Genomic DNA, 16,209 nt, shown 5'->3' on the forward strand with positions numbered 1-16,209 from the left:
AAGAGAAGTCTGGATAGGTACATGGATGGGGCAGGGGTATGGAGGGCTATGGTCCCGGTGCAGGTCGATGGGAGTAGGCAGTTTAAATGGTCTGGCACAGACTAGATGGCCCGAAGAGCCTGTTTCTGTGCCGTGCTGTTCTATGACTCTAAAGCCAAGTGCAGAGCTATAGGCCACGTGAAGCCTGGTGCAGTTTTGGAATTTTTCTTTCCACTTCTCAGTAGTTCTACAAAGAGATCTTTGTCCTCTTCTCATTGCTAACGTCAGGGAGGAGGTACAGGAGCCCAAAGGCTCACACTTAACGGTTCAGGAACAGCTCCTTCCCCTCTGCCATCCCATTTCTGAATGGACAATGAACATTTCCTCAGTATTTTCCCTCTCTTTTTGCACTACTTCGTTGATTTTATATACTTATTGTAATTTATAGTTATACTATTGTCGTGTACTGCTGACAAATGTCCCGACATACGATATTAAACCTGCTTCTGGTTCAGAAATGGAATTATTAACTTTTGGATGATTTGTCCCAACAGAAAAGCAATTCCAAGTGCTAACAAACACATTCTCTTCTCTTGTCCACCCACAGGAATCAATTCAAAGTTCAAAGTAAATTTATTATCAAAGTACATACATGTCACCCTGTACAACCCTGAGATTCATTTTCCTGCAGACATTCACAATAATTACTAAGAAACACGACAGAATCATTGAAAAACTGCACACACCAAAGACAGACAGCCAGTGGGCAAAAGGCAACAAACAGTGCTAATACAAAACAGGAAACAACCCAAAATAATACTAAATAAATCAGCAATAAACACCGAGAACATGAGATGAAGAGTCCTTGAAAGAGAGTTCATAGGTTGTGGAATCAGTTCAGTGAAGTTATCCTCTTTAGTTCAAGAGCCTGATGGTTGAGGGGTAATAACCATTCTTGAACCTGGTGGTGCAAGTCCTGAGGCTCCTGTACCCGATGGCAGCAGTGAGGAGAGAATGTCCTGGTTGATGAGGGTTCCTGATGATGGGTGCTGCTTCATGTAATAACGCTCCACTGCACATGTGCTCAATGGTAGGGTGCGCTTCATCCACTGGGCCCTACCCACTACTTTCTGTAGGATTTTCCATTCAAGGGCGTTAGTGTTTCCATACCAGGCTGTGATGCAGCCAGTCAATATACTCTCCACCACTCATCTGTAGAAGTTTGTCAAAGTTTTGGATATCATGCCAAATCTTTGCAAACTCTTAAGGAAGTAGAGGTGCTCTGGTGCTTTATTTCTCATTACACTTGCTTGCTGGGCCCACTGCACCTCCGATCCCCAATGAAAATTCACTCTATTCCTCAATTTTCTTTTCATTGGCTGTTATTGCACTAAATCAGAAAAAAGATCTTGACAGTTTAATTTATGAACACATTGTAAATTAAAGCATAATAATGTGCTGACATTGGAGAGGGTTCAAAGAAGGTTCACAAAAATGACTCTGGGATTTAAAGGCTCGTCATATGAGGAGCGTTTGATGGCTCTGGGTCTGCACTCACTGGTATTCGGAAGAATGAGGGGGGATTTCATTGAAACTGGTGGGATCACTCTGCTGCCGGAGAGGGGAGACTGCCTTTTGCTCACTGCTGGAAAGGTGAGAGGATGCGACTGTGCCTGGAGAATGTTACCCAGGTTTTCTGTGTTTTGGATCCGGACCTTTTCTCCCCCCAGATTTATGGTTTTTTAAATATTCTTTGTTATATTTTGCCTGATCTTTCTCACATTCTTTGTGTACAGAGGGGAGGGGGATTTGGGGAGGGGGATGTGCCTGCTCCATGCAGGGAGGGTTTGATGATCGTGCTGCTGTTCTTTTCTTCCTTGGTTTCATGGCTATCCGGAGAAGAATTTCAGAGTTGTACACTTTGATAATAAATGAACCTTTGAACCATAATGAAAGGCCTCAATAGAGGATGTTTCTGTGATGGGGGGGGTTAAGTCCAGGATCAGAGGACACAGCTTGAGAATAGAGGGACATCCATTTAGAATGGATATAAGAGGAAATTCTTTATCCAGAGAATAGTGAACCTGTGGAATTTGTTCCCACAGGCAGCTGTGAAGGCTGAGTCATTGTGTATATTTAAGGCAGAGGTTGATAGTCAGGGCATGAAGGGATACAGAAGGCAGCAGGAGACTGGGACTGAGAGGGAAATGGATCAGCCATGGCCAAATGGTGGAGCAGACTCAACAGGCCAAATGGTCTAAAACAACAGGGGTCAGCAACATCCTTGCCCCTGTGGGCCGGATCATGTATTAATGAGCGGACGGTGGGCCAGATAAATGCCATCAAAAACTTGAAATATGGGAATTATCCATTTAAATACATCTAGTTATGTTTTGCCTCGTATTAATGAATAACACATGGTGCTAGAAAATCATTTGTGTTTAAGGTTGCCTACCCCTGGTCTAAAATTCCAGGAGGGAGTCTTCAGCTGCTCGATGAGGAACACAAGTTGGACTATTTGGAAAAGCTCTCCATAGTTCAGACCCGAGGTATTGTTACGTTGAAGTGACACTCCATGTGAACAGGTCACCTTCCAGTCCCACTCACAAGCCGAAGGAGGTACTAAAAAATCAGCTTTATTTCAGCAATACAAAGGCAGCTTTGAACTTCTGTACAAATCTATGAAACTAAACCCTGATCTATTCTTCCAGTTTCTTGTGTGCAAATATTTTTCCTTCCAATTACATTCTTGTGCCCTGCTTCCGATAAACACCAGAATGTAACTCTGGCCTGGCAAGGGTGGTCATGTTATTTCCAAAAGACAGAACAGCATCACCTGGCCTTTGTTACACCAAGATTATTGTCCGCACAGAGTAGCACGATTGTATTAAGTCAGATATTCAGAGTTCTCCGGATATATACAGGTTTTGGTTCGAATATAAAAAATGAGAATAAAAGATGACAATAGTGTGGACCGAGAGGTGAGTTCGTTGTAATCTCAAAACGATGTCAAAACTGTGATCTGGCGTTGCGTTCAGTTTCAATGAGACATTCCTGCACGAGTCCTCGTGCGCGCATGATCCCTAAACAGCAAAGAGGAGAATGATTAGCCAACCCAGCACTCGCTACGGACCATTCAACAGAAAACAATTCTGCCCCCGCAATCGCCCATCAATATATCCCAATCAAAGGCCGTGATTGGATTTGAATTCCCAGCCTCTGAGCAAGGAAGCCGGATAGCTGGGGATAACTATCACTGAGGATGTACGTGGCCCGACTGGTGGGTTTGAAGGCAATGGGAACTTGTACTCCGTGAGATACAGGAGCAGAATTAGGCCATTTGGCCCATCTACTCTGCTCCACCGTTTCCTTGTGACAGATCCATTTCCTTCTGAGCCCCAATCTCCTGCCTTCTCCCCAGATCTCTTCATGCCCTGAAAATCAAGAATCTATCAACCTCTGCCTTAAGAACACCCAGTGACTTGGCCTCTACAGCTGGCTGTGGAGTGAATTCCAGAGATTTAACCACTTTTTGACTAAAGGAATTCCTTCTCCTCTCTGTTCTAAAAGGAATTCAATTTTGCTTTATTAACTCAGGTCCTCCAGACCCGGCAACATCCTTGTGAATTTTCTCTGTACTCTGTCAACCTTATTTACATCTTTCCTGTCAGTAGGTGACCAAAACTGCACACAATACTCCAAATTAGGCCTCACCAATGTCTTGTACAACCACACGTGGAATACTGCATGCAGGTCTGGTCACTGCACTATTGGTGGGACATGGCAGAGGAGATTTACTGCGATGTCGCTTGGTTGGAGAAATTCGAGAAGCTGAGTTGGTGGTCCTGGACGTGAAGGAGGCTGAGGAGGTATGTAACATAATGAAAGGCATGGACAGGGTAGATGGGGCTTATCAGTCATGGCTGGCAGCTCAGCTCGCTGCCTTGCAGCTATACCCACTCATGGGGAAGGTTTCAGGGGTAAACCTCAAGGAAGAATCTGGAGCTGGATTCCCTAAGGCAGTCCTAACAATGAGTTCAAACGCTGACTGCCAACTCCTGTGACACCGCTGGTGCCAAATGGTATCGGTCTCTGCAGATCCTTTTGGATTTCTTAGCCTGCTAAGCTTAGCTTGCTCTCTTATCGTACTGCCCTGGCTTGTGTATCAACATCCAGGGTCAACCCTGGCCGACAGAGGGCAGGGGAGATGGTCCGAATCTTTTCCTCCAGAGTTCAGGCATCAAAGTAAGTGGGTAGAGGTTTAAGATCAGAGGTGCTTTTGTTATTAAGAACAGCATGGTTGATAATGGGAACGTTACCAGATCAGGACGTGGTGAACACAGATACATTTAGACAGACATTTAACGAGTCACGGCACAGTGCAGGCAAATGGGACTTGAGCAGTCAGCGTCCAAGAGAACAACAGCCCAGAAACAGGCCCTTCAGCCCATCTAGCCTGTGCCGAACCATTATTCTGCCTAGTCCCATTGATCTGCATGCCCCTCCCATCTAGCTTGTCCGTTTATCATGTGCCATATCGTCTGACATGGGCAATCGTGGTCTCTCCATGACTGTGATTGTTCTTGGCAAATTTTTCCACAGACGTGGTTTGCCATTGCCTTCTGGGCAGTGTCTTTACAAGATGGCTGACCCCACCATTATCAATACTCTTAAGAGATTGTCCGTCTGGCATCAGTGGTCACATAACCAGGACTTGTGATATACACCAGCTGCTCATACGACCATCCACCACCCGGTCCCAGGGCTTCACATGATCCTGATTCATTGTGGGGGTATTGCTAAACACATCTCGCCCAGGGGTGACCTGCAGGCTAGTGGAGGGAAGGAGCGCCTTACACCTCCTTTGGTAGAGACCTATCTCCACCCCACCCATACACACAACTCAACAAATTCCTCATAAACGTTGAAATCGAGCTCGCATCCACCACTCATTCTGACAGCTCGTTTCACACTCTCAACACCCTCTGAGTGAAGGAGTTTCCCCTCGTGTTCCCTTTAAACTTTTACTATAACTTAGTTGATTTTACATCTTGCACTGTACTGCTGCCACAAGATAAATTTCAAGACACACCGTATGTTAGTGATAATAAATCTGATTTCCTCCAGAGTGCCGGAGGCTGAGGGAAGATCTGATAGAGGTTTATAAGATTTTGAGAGCCATAGATGGAGTGGACAGGGAGTATCTCTTTCCCAGGGTTGAAATGTCTAATGCCAGAGTTTTTCCTCATCTCGGTCCTAAAAGGCTTCCCCTTTATCCTTAAACTGTGACTCCTCGTTCTGGACTTCCCAAATATCAGGAACAATCTTCCTGCATCTAGCCTGATCAATCCCTTCAGAATTTTATACGTTTCAATAAGATCCCCCTCAATCTTCTAAATTCCAGTGAGTATAAGCCTAGTCGATCCAGTCTTTCTTCATATGAAAGTTCTGCCATCCCAGGAATCAATCTGGTAAACCTTCTTTGTACTCCCTCTATGGCAAGAATGTCTTTCCTCAGATTAGGGGACCAAAACTGCACACAATTCTCTTGGTGCGGTCTCACCAAGGCCTTGTACAACTGCAGTAGAACCTCCTTGCTCCTGTACTCAAATCCTGTTGCTATGAATGCCAACATACCATTTGCCTTTTTCACCGCCTGCTGTACCTGCATGCCCACTTTCAATGACTGGTGTACAATGACACCCAGGTCTCATTGCACCTCCCCTTTTCCTAATCAGCCACCGTTCAGATAAGAGTTTGTTTCAGAGAAGGGTTTGTTAGGTTGGCAGTTTGATAACTAATTTAATTGGTTTAGTACAACATTGTGGGCTGAAGGGCCTGTTCTGGTGCTGTACTCTTCTATGATCTAAGATCTGATAGAACAAAATTTTGCCTCTGGGGCTGCCCAGGAAAGAGAGGTCCTACATCCAAGCATAGATGTTGTGGGCTGAAGGTCTAAGCAAGCATCCCTCACATCCTTTAAACAATTTGCTAACTCAGTTAGAGGACTTCTCACCATTACAAACATAAGAAACGTCATTTTTTTAAAAATCCAAACATTCTCCAAGTAACACGTCAGGCAGCGTCTGTGGAGAGAAGTATAATGAATCAGCCATGATGGAGCAGACTCGATGGGCTGAATGGCCTAATTCTGCTTCTAAGTCTTGTGGTCTACATAGCTCTCCTGAAAGACTCATCAACCTGAAACGTTAACCGTCCCTTTTCTACACAGACGCAGCCTGACCTGATGAACGGTCACCACCGTGTCCATTTTTGCTTCCCGCCGTGCTGCCATTACCTCGCTTTAGACGCTCCATTGCGCTTTTATTCCCAGCGTACGACGGCCGAACGTCTTTCCGCAGCTCTTCAATTATAGCCAGCAGCTCCGCATATTTACTCTGTGGTGCCTGGCCACCGCTCATCGTCTAACACAGGAGACAAAGGGTTAAAAAAACTAATACACTGACTCCTGGGTGTTCTGTCACCGTCGATAATGGGGGTGAACAGGGCAGGTAACACACCGGGCCGAGGGAGGGGTGGGGAGGGGGAGATCCTGGATCAGAGGTAATAAAACGCAGACTGATCAATGTAGACTACAGGAACTTCAGTCATGCCTCTGGTAAGGTCCCACAATGTTGAAGCCCATGAGATTCCAAGATTCAAGATAGTTTAATGTAATTTCCAGTCATCATCGTGATGTGCCATGTCTATCATCGCCTCATGACCATGATGTTCTTGGCAAAGTTTACTACAGAAGTGGTTTGACACTGCTTTCTCCTGGGCAGCGTCATTACGCAACGGGTGACGCTCGGCACAGGAGTGTCTGTACGTAAGGTGACTCTGACAGGAAATGACAAAGTAGTGGTGGTTGGGGGTGTGGGTTAGTGGGTGGAGGTGTTGATCAGCCTCACTGCTTGGGGAAAGTCACTGTTTTTGAGTCTGGTGGTCCTGGTGTGGATGCTACGTAGCCTCCTCCCCGATGGGAGTAGGACAGTCAGTCCATGAGCAGGGTGGGTGGGTTCCTTCATGATGTCACTGGCCCTTTTCTAGCACCTTTATCTATCTATGTCCTCGATGGCAGTCTGGCTGGTGCCGGTGATGTGTTGGGCAGATTCAAGGTGAGTGGACAAACTGGATCGAAACTTGTGCAGGATTGTTTTTGTGATTGGAAACCAGTAACAATAATGTCCATAAGAACACCATATTTGGACATTAACAAACTATTGGATGAAGGTGGAGGAGAAATGGCCAATGAGTGGTATTATTGATACTGAGAAGGGCAGGCTTGAGCCACAGGACTGTACTGATGAGTTCTGAAGTGCACACTGGACTCCCTCCCCAACACCTTTTGCGATGGAGGGGTCTTAGTGGAAACATACAAAACTGTACCACAGTAATGTAGCAGTTAGCGCAATGCTGTTACAGCTCAGTGCGTTCTGCTGTTCAATTCCAGCGTCCTCTGTAAGGAGTCAAGAGTCATAGAACACCACAGCACAGGCCTTTCGGCCCATCTAGTCCATGCCAAACCATTTAAACTGTCTACTCCCATCGACCTGCACCAGGTCCATCCACGTACCCATACAAACTTCTCTTAAACATTGAAATCGAGTTCACATCCACCACTTTCATTGGCAGCTCATTCCACACTCCCACCACCCTCTGAGTGAAGAAGTTTCCCCTCATACTTCCCTTAACCTTTTAATCTTTCACCCTTAACCCATGACCTCTAGTTGTAGTCCCACCCACCCTCAGTGGTAAAAAGCCTGCTTGCATTTACCCTATCTATACCCCTCATACGTCTGTATATCTCCATCAAATCTCCTCTCAATCTTCTACATTCTAGGGAATAAAGTCCTAACCTACTCAACCTTTCCCTATTACTCAGGTCCTCAAGTCCCAGCAACATCCTTGTAAATTTTCTCTGCCCTCTTTCAACCTTATTTACATCTTTCCTGTGGCCAGAACTGCACACAAAATTCCAAATTAGGCCCCACCAACGCCTTATACAATTGCAACATAACACACATCTCCTGTGCTCAATACTCTGATTTATGAAGGTCAATGTACCAAAATCATTCTTTATGACTCTTACTACATGTGACGATACTTTCAATGAATTATGTACCTGTATTCCCAGATAACCTTTGTTCTACCGCACCCCTCAATGCCCTACTGGTCACTGTAAGACCTACCCTGGTTGGTCCTACCGAAGTGCAAAGCCTCACACTTGTCTGCATTAAATTCCATCTGCCATTTCCCTAGCTGGTCCTGATCCCACTGCAAGCTTTGATAGTGTTCCTCACCGCCCACTACATCCCTTATCTTGATGTCATCCACAAATTTGCTGATCCAGCTAACCACATCATCCAGACCATTGATACTGATGATGAACAGACTCAGCACCGATCCCTATGGCACACCATTAGTCACAGGTCTCCAGCAACGATCTGGCTTCTCCTGTGAAGCCAATTTACCAACTCATCTCAAATGCCAAGTGACTGAACCTTCTTGACCAGCCTCCCATGCGGGACCTTGTCAAAGTTCTTGCTGAAGTCCATGTAAACAACATCCACTGCCTTGCCTTCATTCACTTCCCTAGTAACTTCCTCGAAAACTCTAAGACTGGTTAGACAGGACCTACCATGCACAAAGACATGCTAACTATCCCTAATCAGTCCTGGTCTACCTGTATGGGGTCCGTAACCTCCCTACCACATTGCCTCACATCTATAGGCTCTGTTTTGTCCTCTGAGTAAGTACAGATGCAAGAAATCCATTTAGGATCTTCCCCCATCTCTTTTGGCTTCACACATAGATTACCATCCTGATCTTCCAGAGGATCAATTTTGTTCCTTGCAACCCTTTTGCTCATAACGTATCTGTAGAACCCCTTAGAGTTCACCTTCACCTTGTCTAAGTGGGCCCCTTATTTAAGGAAGAGTGTGCTGATTTTGGAGAGGGTTCAAAGGAGGTTCACGAAAATGTTCCCAGGATTGAAAGGGTTGTCATATGAGGAGCGTTTGATGGTTCTGGGCCTGTACTCACTGGAATTCAGAAGGGTGACCTCATCAAAACTTATCAAATGTTAACAGGTCTCATTAGAGTGACGTGAAGAGGATGTTTCCTATGGTGGGTGTGTCCAAGATCAGAGGACACAGCCTCAGAGAGAGGGATGTCCATTAGAATGAAGATGAGAAGGAATTTCTTAAGCCAAGAATGGTGAATCTGTGGAATTCGTTGCCACAGGCGGCTGTGGAGCCCAAGGCATTGAGTATATTTAAGGCAGAGGTTGATAGATTCTCATTAGTCAGGGCATGAAGGGGTACAGGGAGAAGGCTGGAGACAGGAGCTGAGAGAGAAATGCATCAGCCTTGATGAAATGGCAGAGTAGTCTCGATGGGCCAAATGGCCTAATTCTGCCCCTATATCTTACGGTCTGCTGGAGCAACTTCACGTTTCAATTTATTTCTTTTTTAGGCGTTCGCTTGTATTTGTTATATTAAGTACCTCATTTTTTTTCACCTGTCTGTACCTGTCAAGCACCACCTGCTTTACCTTAACCACAGCCTCAATATTTCTCAACAACCAACGTTTCCGAAACTTCTTATCTTTACCTCTTATTCTGACAGGCACATACAAACCTTCTACCTTCAAATTTTCATTTCTGAAGGCCTCCCAACTACACCTTTGCCAGAAAATAATCTGTCCCAATCCACACTTGCCAGACCCTTCCTGATATCATCAAAATTGGCCTTCCTCCAATTTATTCTTAACCTGAGGACCAGACCTGTCTTTTCCATTACTTTGAAACCAATGCCATCAAGTTCGCCACCTGCCCTGCCTCATTCCCCAATAGCAAATCAGGTTATCACACTCTCTCTCACTGGGACTTCTATGTACCGATTAAGGAAACTTTCCTGACCATACTTTACAAACTATCTCTCCAGCCCTTTTACAGTATGAGAGTCCCAGCCAATATGTGGAAAGGTAAAATCCCCTACTATAACAACTTCATCTTTCTTGCAACAGTCTATCTCTCCATAAATTTGTTCCTCTGAATCCTGCAGATTGTTGTGTGGTCTGTAATATGATCCCATTAATACTGTCATACCTTTCTTATTCATCAGTTCTACCCATAACATCTCACTAGACAAGTTCTCCAGTCTGTCCTGTCTGAGCACTGCTGTGACATTTCCCCTGACTAGTAACCCTACCCCTCCCTCTTTTATCCCTCCCACTTTGTCATGTATAACCCCAGAACATTGAGCTGCCAGTCCTGCAGCTAAGTCTCACTATTGGCTACGATGTCATAATTCCCAGTGTTGGTCCATGCCCTGAGCTCACCTACCTTTCCTACAATACTCCCTGCAATGACGCAGCTCAGAACATCAGTCCCTCCATGCTCAATCTTCTGGTTCCTGGCTTCCTATGTCAGCTTAACAATATCTTTCTCCACAACCTCGCCACTACCTGCTCTGTCACTCTTGTCCCCTGCCCAAAGCAGCATTAGCAAGTCTGCCAACTAGCATATTCCACCCCTTCCATGTCAGGTGTAAACCATCTCTTCTGTACAGATCCACCTTCCCTGAGAGAGAGCCCAATGATCCATAAATCTGAAGTCTTCCCTCCTACCCTAACTTCTTAGCCAAGTGTTAAACTGTACGATCTTCCTATTTCTGGCCTCACTAGCACGAGGCATGGGTAGCAATCCTGAGATCACAACCCTGGAGGTCCTGTCCTATAATTTAGCACCTAACTCCCTGAACTCACTTTGCAGACCCCTCCTACCCCTGTCATTGGTACCAACGTGGACCACGACCTCTGGCTGCTCACCCTCCCACTTAAGAATGCTGAGGACTCGATCCGAGATGTTCCAGACCCTGTTACAGAACCTCCGTTCCGTTCCCCTAACACTACAGCTCTCTCTTCGACTCCTCCCGGCTCCATTCCCTCCCCTCCTGGCAAACAGAGCCAGTCTGCTGTGGCTTTCCTCTGCTTGGTCACCTCCCCCCACCCCACCCAAAAGTATCCAAAGGTTCTGTGGATGAGAACTGTTGTTGAGAGGAACAGCCACAGGGGAACCCCACACTGGCTGCATATTCCCTTTCCTCCTCTTGATGATTTCCTGTGCCCTGCACCTTGGCTGTAACTACCTCCCTGTCTGTCCCATCTATCACCCCCAGCCACCTGAATACATCCGGTTCCAACTCCAGAACGCGGTTTGTTAGAGGCTGCAGCTGGATGCACTTCTCACAGTCGTAGCCGTCAGGGACACTGGAGGTCTCCCTGCCTTCTCACACCTCGCAAGACGACACTGCACTGTCCTGCCTGGCATCTCCACTGCGGTAAATTACAAAAGAATAAATAACAGGGAAAGAAAAATCTACCTATGACCCACACCTCTCCCACTCGCACAATGGCCACTCCACTTAAACCCAATTGTGTTTCACTGGACCTTGCCAGGCGTCTAATTATGCACAATTCAACTACTTCTCAGGAACTGCGGTGGACAAAACGTGCTGACTGCCCCCCCCCCCCCCCCCACTCGCTCTCCCTCTAAACAATCGTGTCTCCCCTTGGGAACTGTGGCACGGAAAGTCTGTATGTCCTCCCACTGTCCACAGTCGTACCGGTTAGTGGGTTAATTGGTCATTGTAAATTGTCTCATGATTAGGCTGGGGTTAAATCGGGGGGGGGGGGGGGGGGGTTGCTGGGCAGTGCCGCTCAAAGTGCAAAAAAACCACAAAAATACAACTGCAGATGCTGTGGATCAAAGAATACGTACACAACGCTGGAAGAACTCAGCAGGTCAGGCAGCATCCGTGAGAAAAGAGTAGCCAACGTTTCGGGCCGAGACCCCATTCCTGATGAAGGGTCTCGGCCGGAAACATTGGCTACTCTTTTCTCACTGATGCTGCCTGACCAGCTGGGTTCTTCCAGCGTCGTGTACCGCTCAAAGTGCCCATTCTGCACTCTCTTTTTAAATAAACAAATAAGATAGACAGTATCTTGTCAGATCTCTGTTGAGGATATTTCAGGCGGTAGTTAAGAGGACAGTGGGACCTGAACCAGGCTACACCAGGAGCCCCGTCTCCACATGTTGTCAAGGGGGCGTTTAACCTCCCTCACGGACAATCTGAGATCGCCCGGGGAACGACCACCATGTTGCCCAATAAAACCTCTTCGGAATGTGCGTGTTGTGTGCACACCCAGCAGCGTATGACAGACGGGCAACTGGCAGCACAGTGTGGGAATGAGTAATAGCAGAGAGGGAGGGGGAGAGGGAGAGACAGGACACAACACGGGCAGCAGAGGGGAGGGTGCGGAAAATGTGGACGGAGCTGGAACATTCAAGGATTGGCGGAGGCTCTATAGTCCAGCTCTGCATAATAATCACCTTATTTATCGAGAACTTTTCATACAGATGTAACTCAAAGTGCTTTACAGTGGGATAAAGTGCAAACATGAAAATTTTTAAAAAGTTAGTTAAAAGCCAGGTTAATAAATAGGTTTCGAGCTGGCGTTTTAAAATGTCAACTGAGTCTGAGTTAAGTTCCAGAGTTTAGCAACCCGGTGAGAGTGCCGGTTCTCCGCTGAGATGCCGCATTCACGGACCCTGGGTCTGTCTCTGCCTCAGTCGGTTAAATCCCTCCAGGAAGTTCATCTCATCGGAGCCGTATGCGGCAGGAAAACCGAACCCAGGCCCCGGACCTGTACCGGGAGGGACTGGGCAGCGGTGGGTCAGAGGGAATTGTGCCAGTCTGCCCCGGACAGTCTCTGGGAAACAGGTTCGGTAGCGAACTGATGGGACGCGTGAGGAGGGAAGGCCCGCGGTCTCCCAACAGCCCGTGGTCGCTGCGGGACCAGACACCGTCGGCTGGCAAACTACAGACGTTTACGCTATACCCCAGTTTTGCAGGCTCTACCCGGGACCAGATCCGGTCCGCCCACCGCTCTCAGACACCGGGAACAGCGGAACTGGGTCCAGGCCGCCCACCGCTCCCACACACCGGGAACCCCGGGACCGGTCCAGGCCGCCCGCCGCTCCCACACACCGGGAACCCCGGGACCGGTCCAGACCGCCCACCGCTCCCACACACCGGGAACCCCGGGACAGGCTCCAGGCCGCCCACCGCTCCCACACACCGGGAACCCCGGGACCAGCTCCAGGCCGCCCACCGCTCCCACACACCGGGAACCCCGGGACCGGCTCCAGGCCGCCCACCGCTCCCACACACCGGGAACCCCGGGACCGGCTCCAGACCGCCCACCGCTCCCACACACCGGGAACCCCGGGACCGGTCCAGACCGCCCACCGCTCCCAGACACCGGGAACCCCGGGACCGGCTCCAGGCCGCCCACCGCTCCCACACACCGGGAACCCCGGGACAGGCTCCAGGCCGCCCACCGCTCCCACACACCGGGAACCCCGGGACCGGCTCCAGACCGCCCACCGCTCCCACACACCGGGAACCCCGGGACCGGTCCAGACCGCCCACCGCTCCCAGACACCGGGAACCCCGGGACCGGCTCCAGGCCGCCCACCGCTCCCACACACCGGGAACCCCGGGACAGGCTCCAGACCGCCCACCGCTCCCACACACCGGGAACCCCGGGACAGGCTCCAGACCGCCCACCGCTCCCACACACCGGGAATCCCGGGACCGGCTCCAGGCCGCCCACCGCTCCCACACACCGGGAACCCCGGGACCGGCTCCAGGCCGCCCACCGCTCCCACACACCGGGAATCCCGGGACCGGCTCCAGGCCGCCCACCGCTCCCACACACCGGGACCGGCTCCAGGCCGCCCACCGCTCCCACACACCGGGACAGGCTCCAGGCCGCCCACCGCTCCCACACCCCGGGACCGGCTCCACGCCGCCCACCGCTCCCACACCCCGGGAACCCCGGGACCGGTCCAGGCCGCCCACCGCTCCCACACACCGGGAACCCCGGGACCGGTCCAGACCGCCCACCGCTCCCACACACCGGGAACCCCGGGACCGGCTCCAGGCCGCCCACCGCTCCCACACACCGGGAATCCCGGGACCGGCTCCAGGCCGCCCACCGCTCCCACACACCGGGAACCCCGGGACCGGTCCAGACCGCCCACCGCTCCCAGACACCGGGAACCCCGGGACCGGCTCCAGGCCGCCCACCGCTCCCACACACCGGGAACCCCGGGACCGGCTCCAGACCGCCCACCGCTCCCACACACCGGGAATCCCGGGACCGGCTCCAGACCGCCCACCGCTCCCACACACCGGGAATCCCGGGACAGGCTCCAGGCCGCCCACCGCTCCCAGACACCGGGACAGGCTCCAGGCCGCCCACCGCTCCCACACACCGGGACAGGCTCCAGGCCGCCCACCGCTCCCACACACCGGGAACCCCGGGACCGGCTCCAGACCGCCCACCGCTCCCACACACCGGGAACCCCGGGACCGGCTCCAGACCGCCCACCGCTCCCACACACCGGGGCAGGTTCCAGGCCGCCCACAGCTCCCTCACACCAGGACCGGTCTGGACACCGGGGCAGGGTCCAGACCACACACCGGGAACCCCGGGACCGGCTCCAGGCCGCCCACCGCTCCCACACACCGGGAACCCCGGGACCGGCTCCAGGCCGCCCACCGCTCCCACACACCGGGAACCCCGGGACCGGTCCAGACCGCCCACCGCTCCCACACACCGGGAACCCCGGGACCGGGTCGAAGTCGTCCACCGCTCCCACACACCGGGAACCCCGGGACCGGGTCGAAGTCGTCCGCCGCGCTCAGGCACCGGGAACTGCGACAAAGGAAACCCCCGGTGTGCGGACCAGGTACCGGTGGGGAAAGCGGCTCAAGTCCCCTTCTGTCGCCCAGTCTGCGGCACCGGACCACCGCCCCCTCCCCCGGGGCCGAGCCCCACCGCCCGGAGACACGAGTCCCCGGGGCCCCCACCGGCCGGCCGGCCGCCGGACCGCGACCTCTCACCTCCGACCTCCCTCCGTCCATCTCAACCAACACTTCCGACGCGCCGCCGCCCTCATGTCTCCTCCGCGGGGCATGCCGGGACCCCGACGCCACGTGGTCTGGGAGTGACACAAGCGGGGCAGCCCCCGGGTCCTACCGCCCGGTCCCGGTCCCGACCCCGACCTCGCCTCTCCCACCTGCTCAGGCAGCCCCTCGCACACTGGGGCCGGGGCACCGCTTGCCTTACTCCGAACCAACACACTGGAGGGACTCAACAGGTTGGGCAGCACCCATGGAAGCGAGTCTCGGTCCGAAACGTCGACTGTTTAGCCTCTTCCATGGATGCCCGGACCGGATCGCTGAGTTCCTCCAGCATCTGCAGGCTTTTTCGTGTTTTGTGTTCTGCACCTGGTTTTGTTAGTGTCACAGGTACCGAGCACATTGCTTGTATATTGTTCATTGAAAGTTCCAAAGTACATTTAAATCAAAGTATGTATAATACAGGCCACCACATAAGAAACCCCCCATATATGTGAACAAAGACTGCCAATGTGTAGAGAAAAAAAACACATTCCATAGCCATTCAAAATAAAATAACCCATCATAAAGACGAAACACCCGAAGTGTAGTGGGGGGAGAAAACACAAAGCAAACAGTAACCGCAAGCAAACAGCGTTTCTGGACTGAAGTCCGCAGTTCAGCACAGGACCGAGTAACGTTTGGAGCAGCGATCCGAAACAGCCCCGACCCCGGCGCCTAACTCCCCATCCGAACTTGCGGATGGGATTATTACACTGTACATCGAGATAGAACAAGGTAAAACGGAGTGTGTTACTGTTCCAGAGAACGTGCAGGATCAGGTTTAATGCCACGGGCATATGTGTTGCTACGCAGCAGTACATTGCAATGACATTACAATATGTATATCGGAAATAACATCTCCTTGCTGACCATCAGCACTGGCGCACCTCAGGGACGCGTGCTCAGCCCTCTGTTCTGCTCTCTCTCTCTCTCTCAAACGCCATCTATAAAGTTGCCGAAGACACAACTGTTGTTGGCAGAATTTCAGATGGTGACCAGAGGCATTCAGGAGTGAGATGGATCAGCTGGCTGAGTGGTATGCCAGTAACAACCTCGTCAGTACGACCAAAGAATTGATCGTGGAGTTCAGAAAGGGTAAGACAGGGGAACACACGGCAGTTCTCATAGAGGGATCAGAAAACGAGAGCCTTTAGATCAGGAGACAGGGAGGAAATGAAACAAGGTGCTAATG

At 50.8% G+C, this 16,209-nt stretch overlaps 1 protein-coding gene across 1 annotated transcript; it reads right to left on the reverse strand.

Annotated features, from left to right (window-relative positions):
* Positions 1–593: 593 nt before the first annotated feature.
* On the reverse strand, positions 594–14,978 carry LOC140730151 (cyclin-dependent kinase 2-associated protein 1). Its single transcript, XM_073050280.1, has 3 exons — positions 14,718–14,978; positions 6,278–6,404; positions 594–3,062 (listed from the first exon to the last, which is right to left on the reverse strand). The coding sequence occupies exons 1-3, from the start codon at positions 14,976–14,978 to the stop codon at positions 2,989–2,991; spliced, it is 462 nt and encodes a 153-aa protein (XP_072906381.1). The 3' UTR covers positions 594–2,988.
* Between the last annotated feature and the right edge of the window lie 1,231 nt (positions 14,979–16,209).

Source organism: Hemitrygon akajei, chromosome 7 (assembly GCF_048418815.1).
Source record: "Hemitrygon akajei chromosome 7, sHemAka1.3, whole genome shotgun sequence".
Taxonomy (NCBI): Eukaryota; Metazoa; Chordata; class Chondrichthyes; order Myliobatiformes; family Dasyatidae; genus Hemitrygon; species Hemitrygon akajei.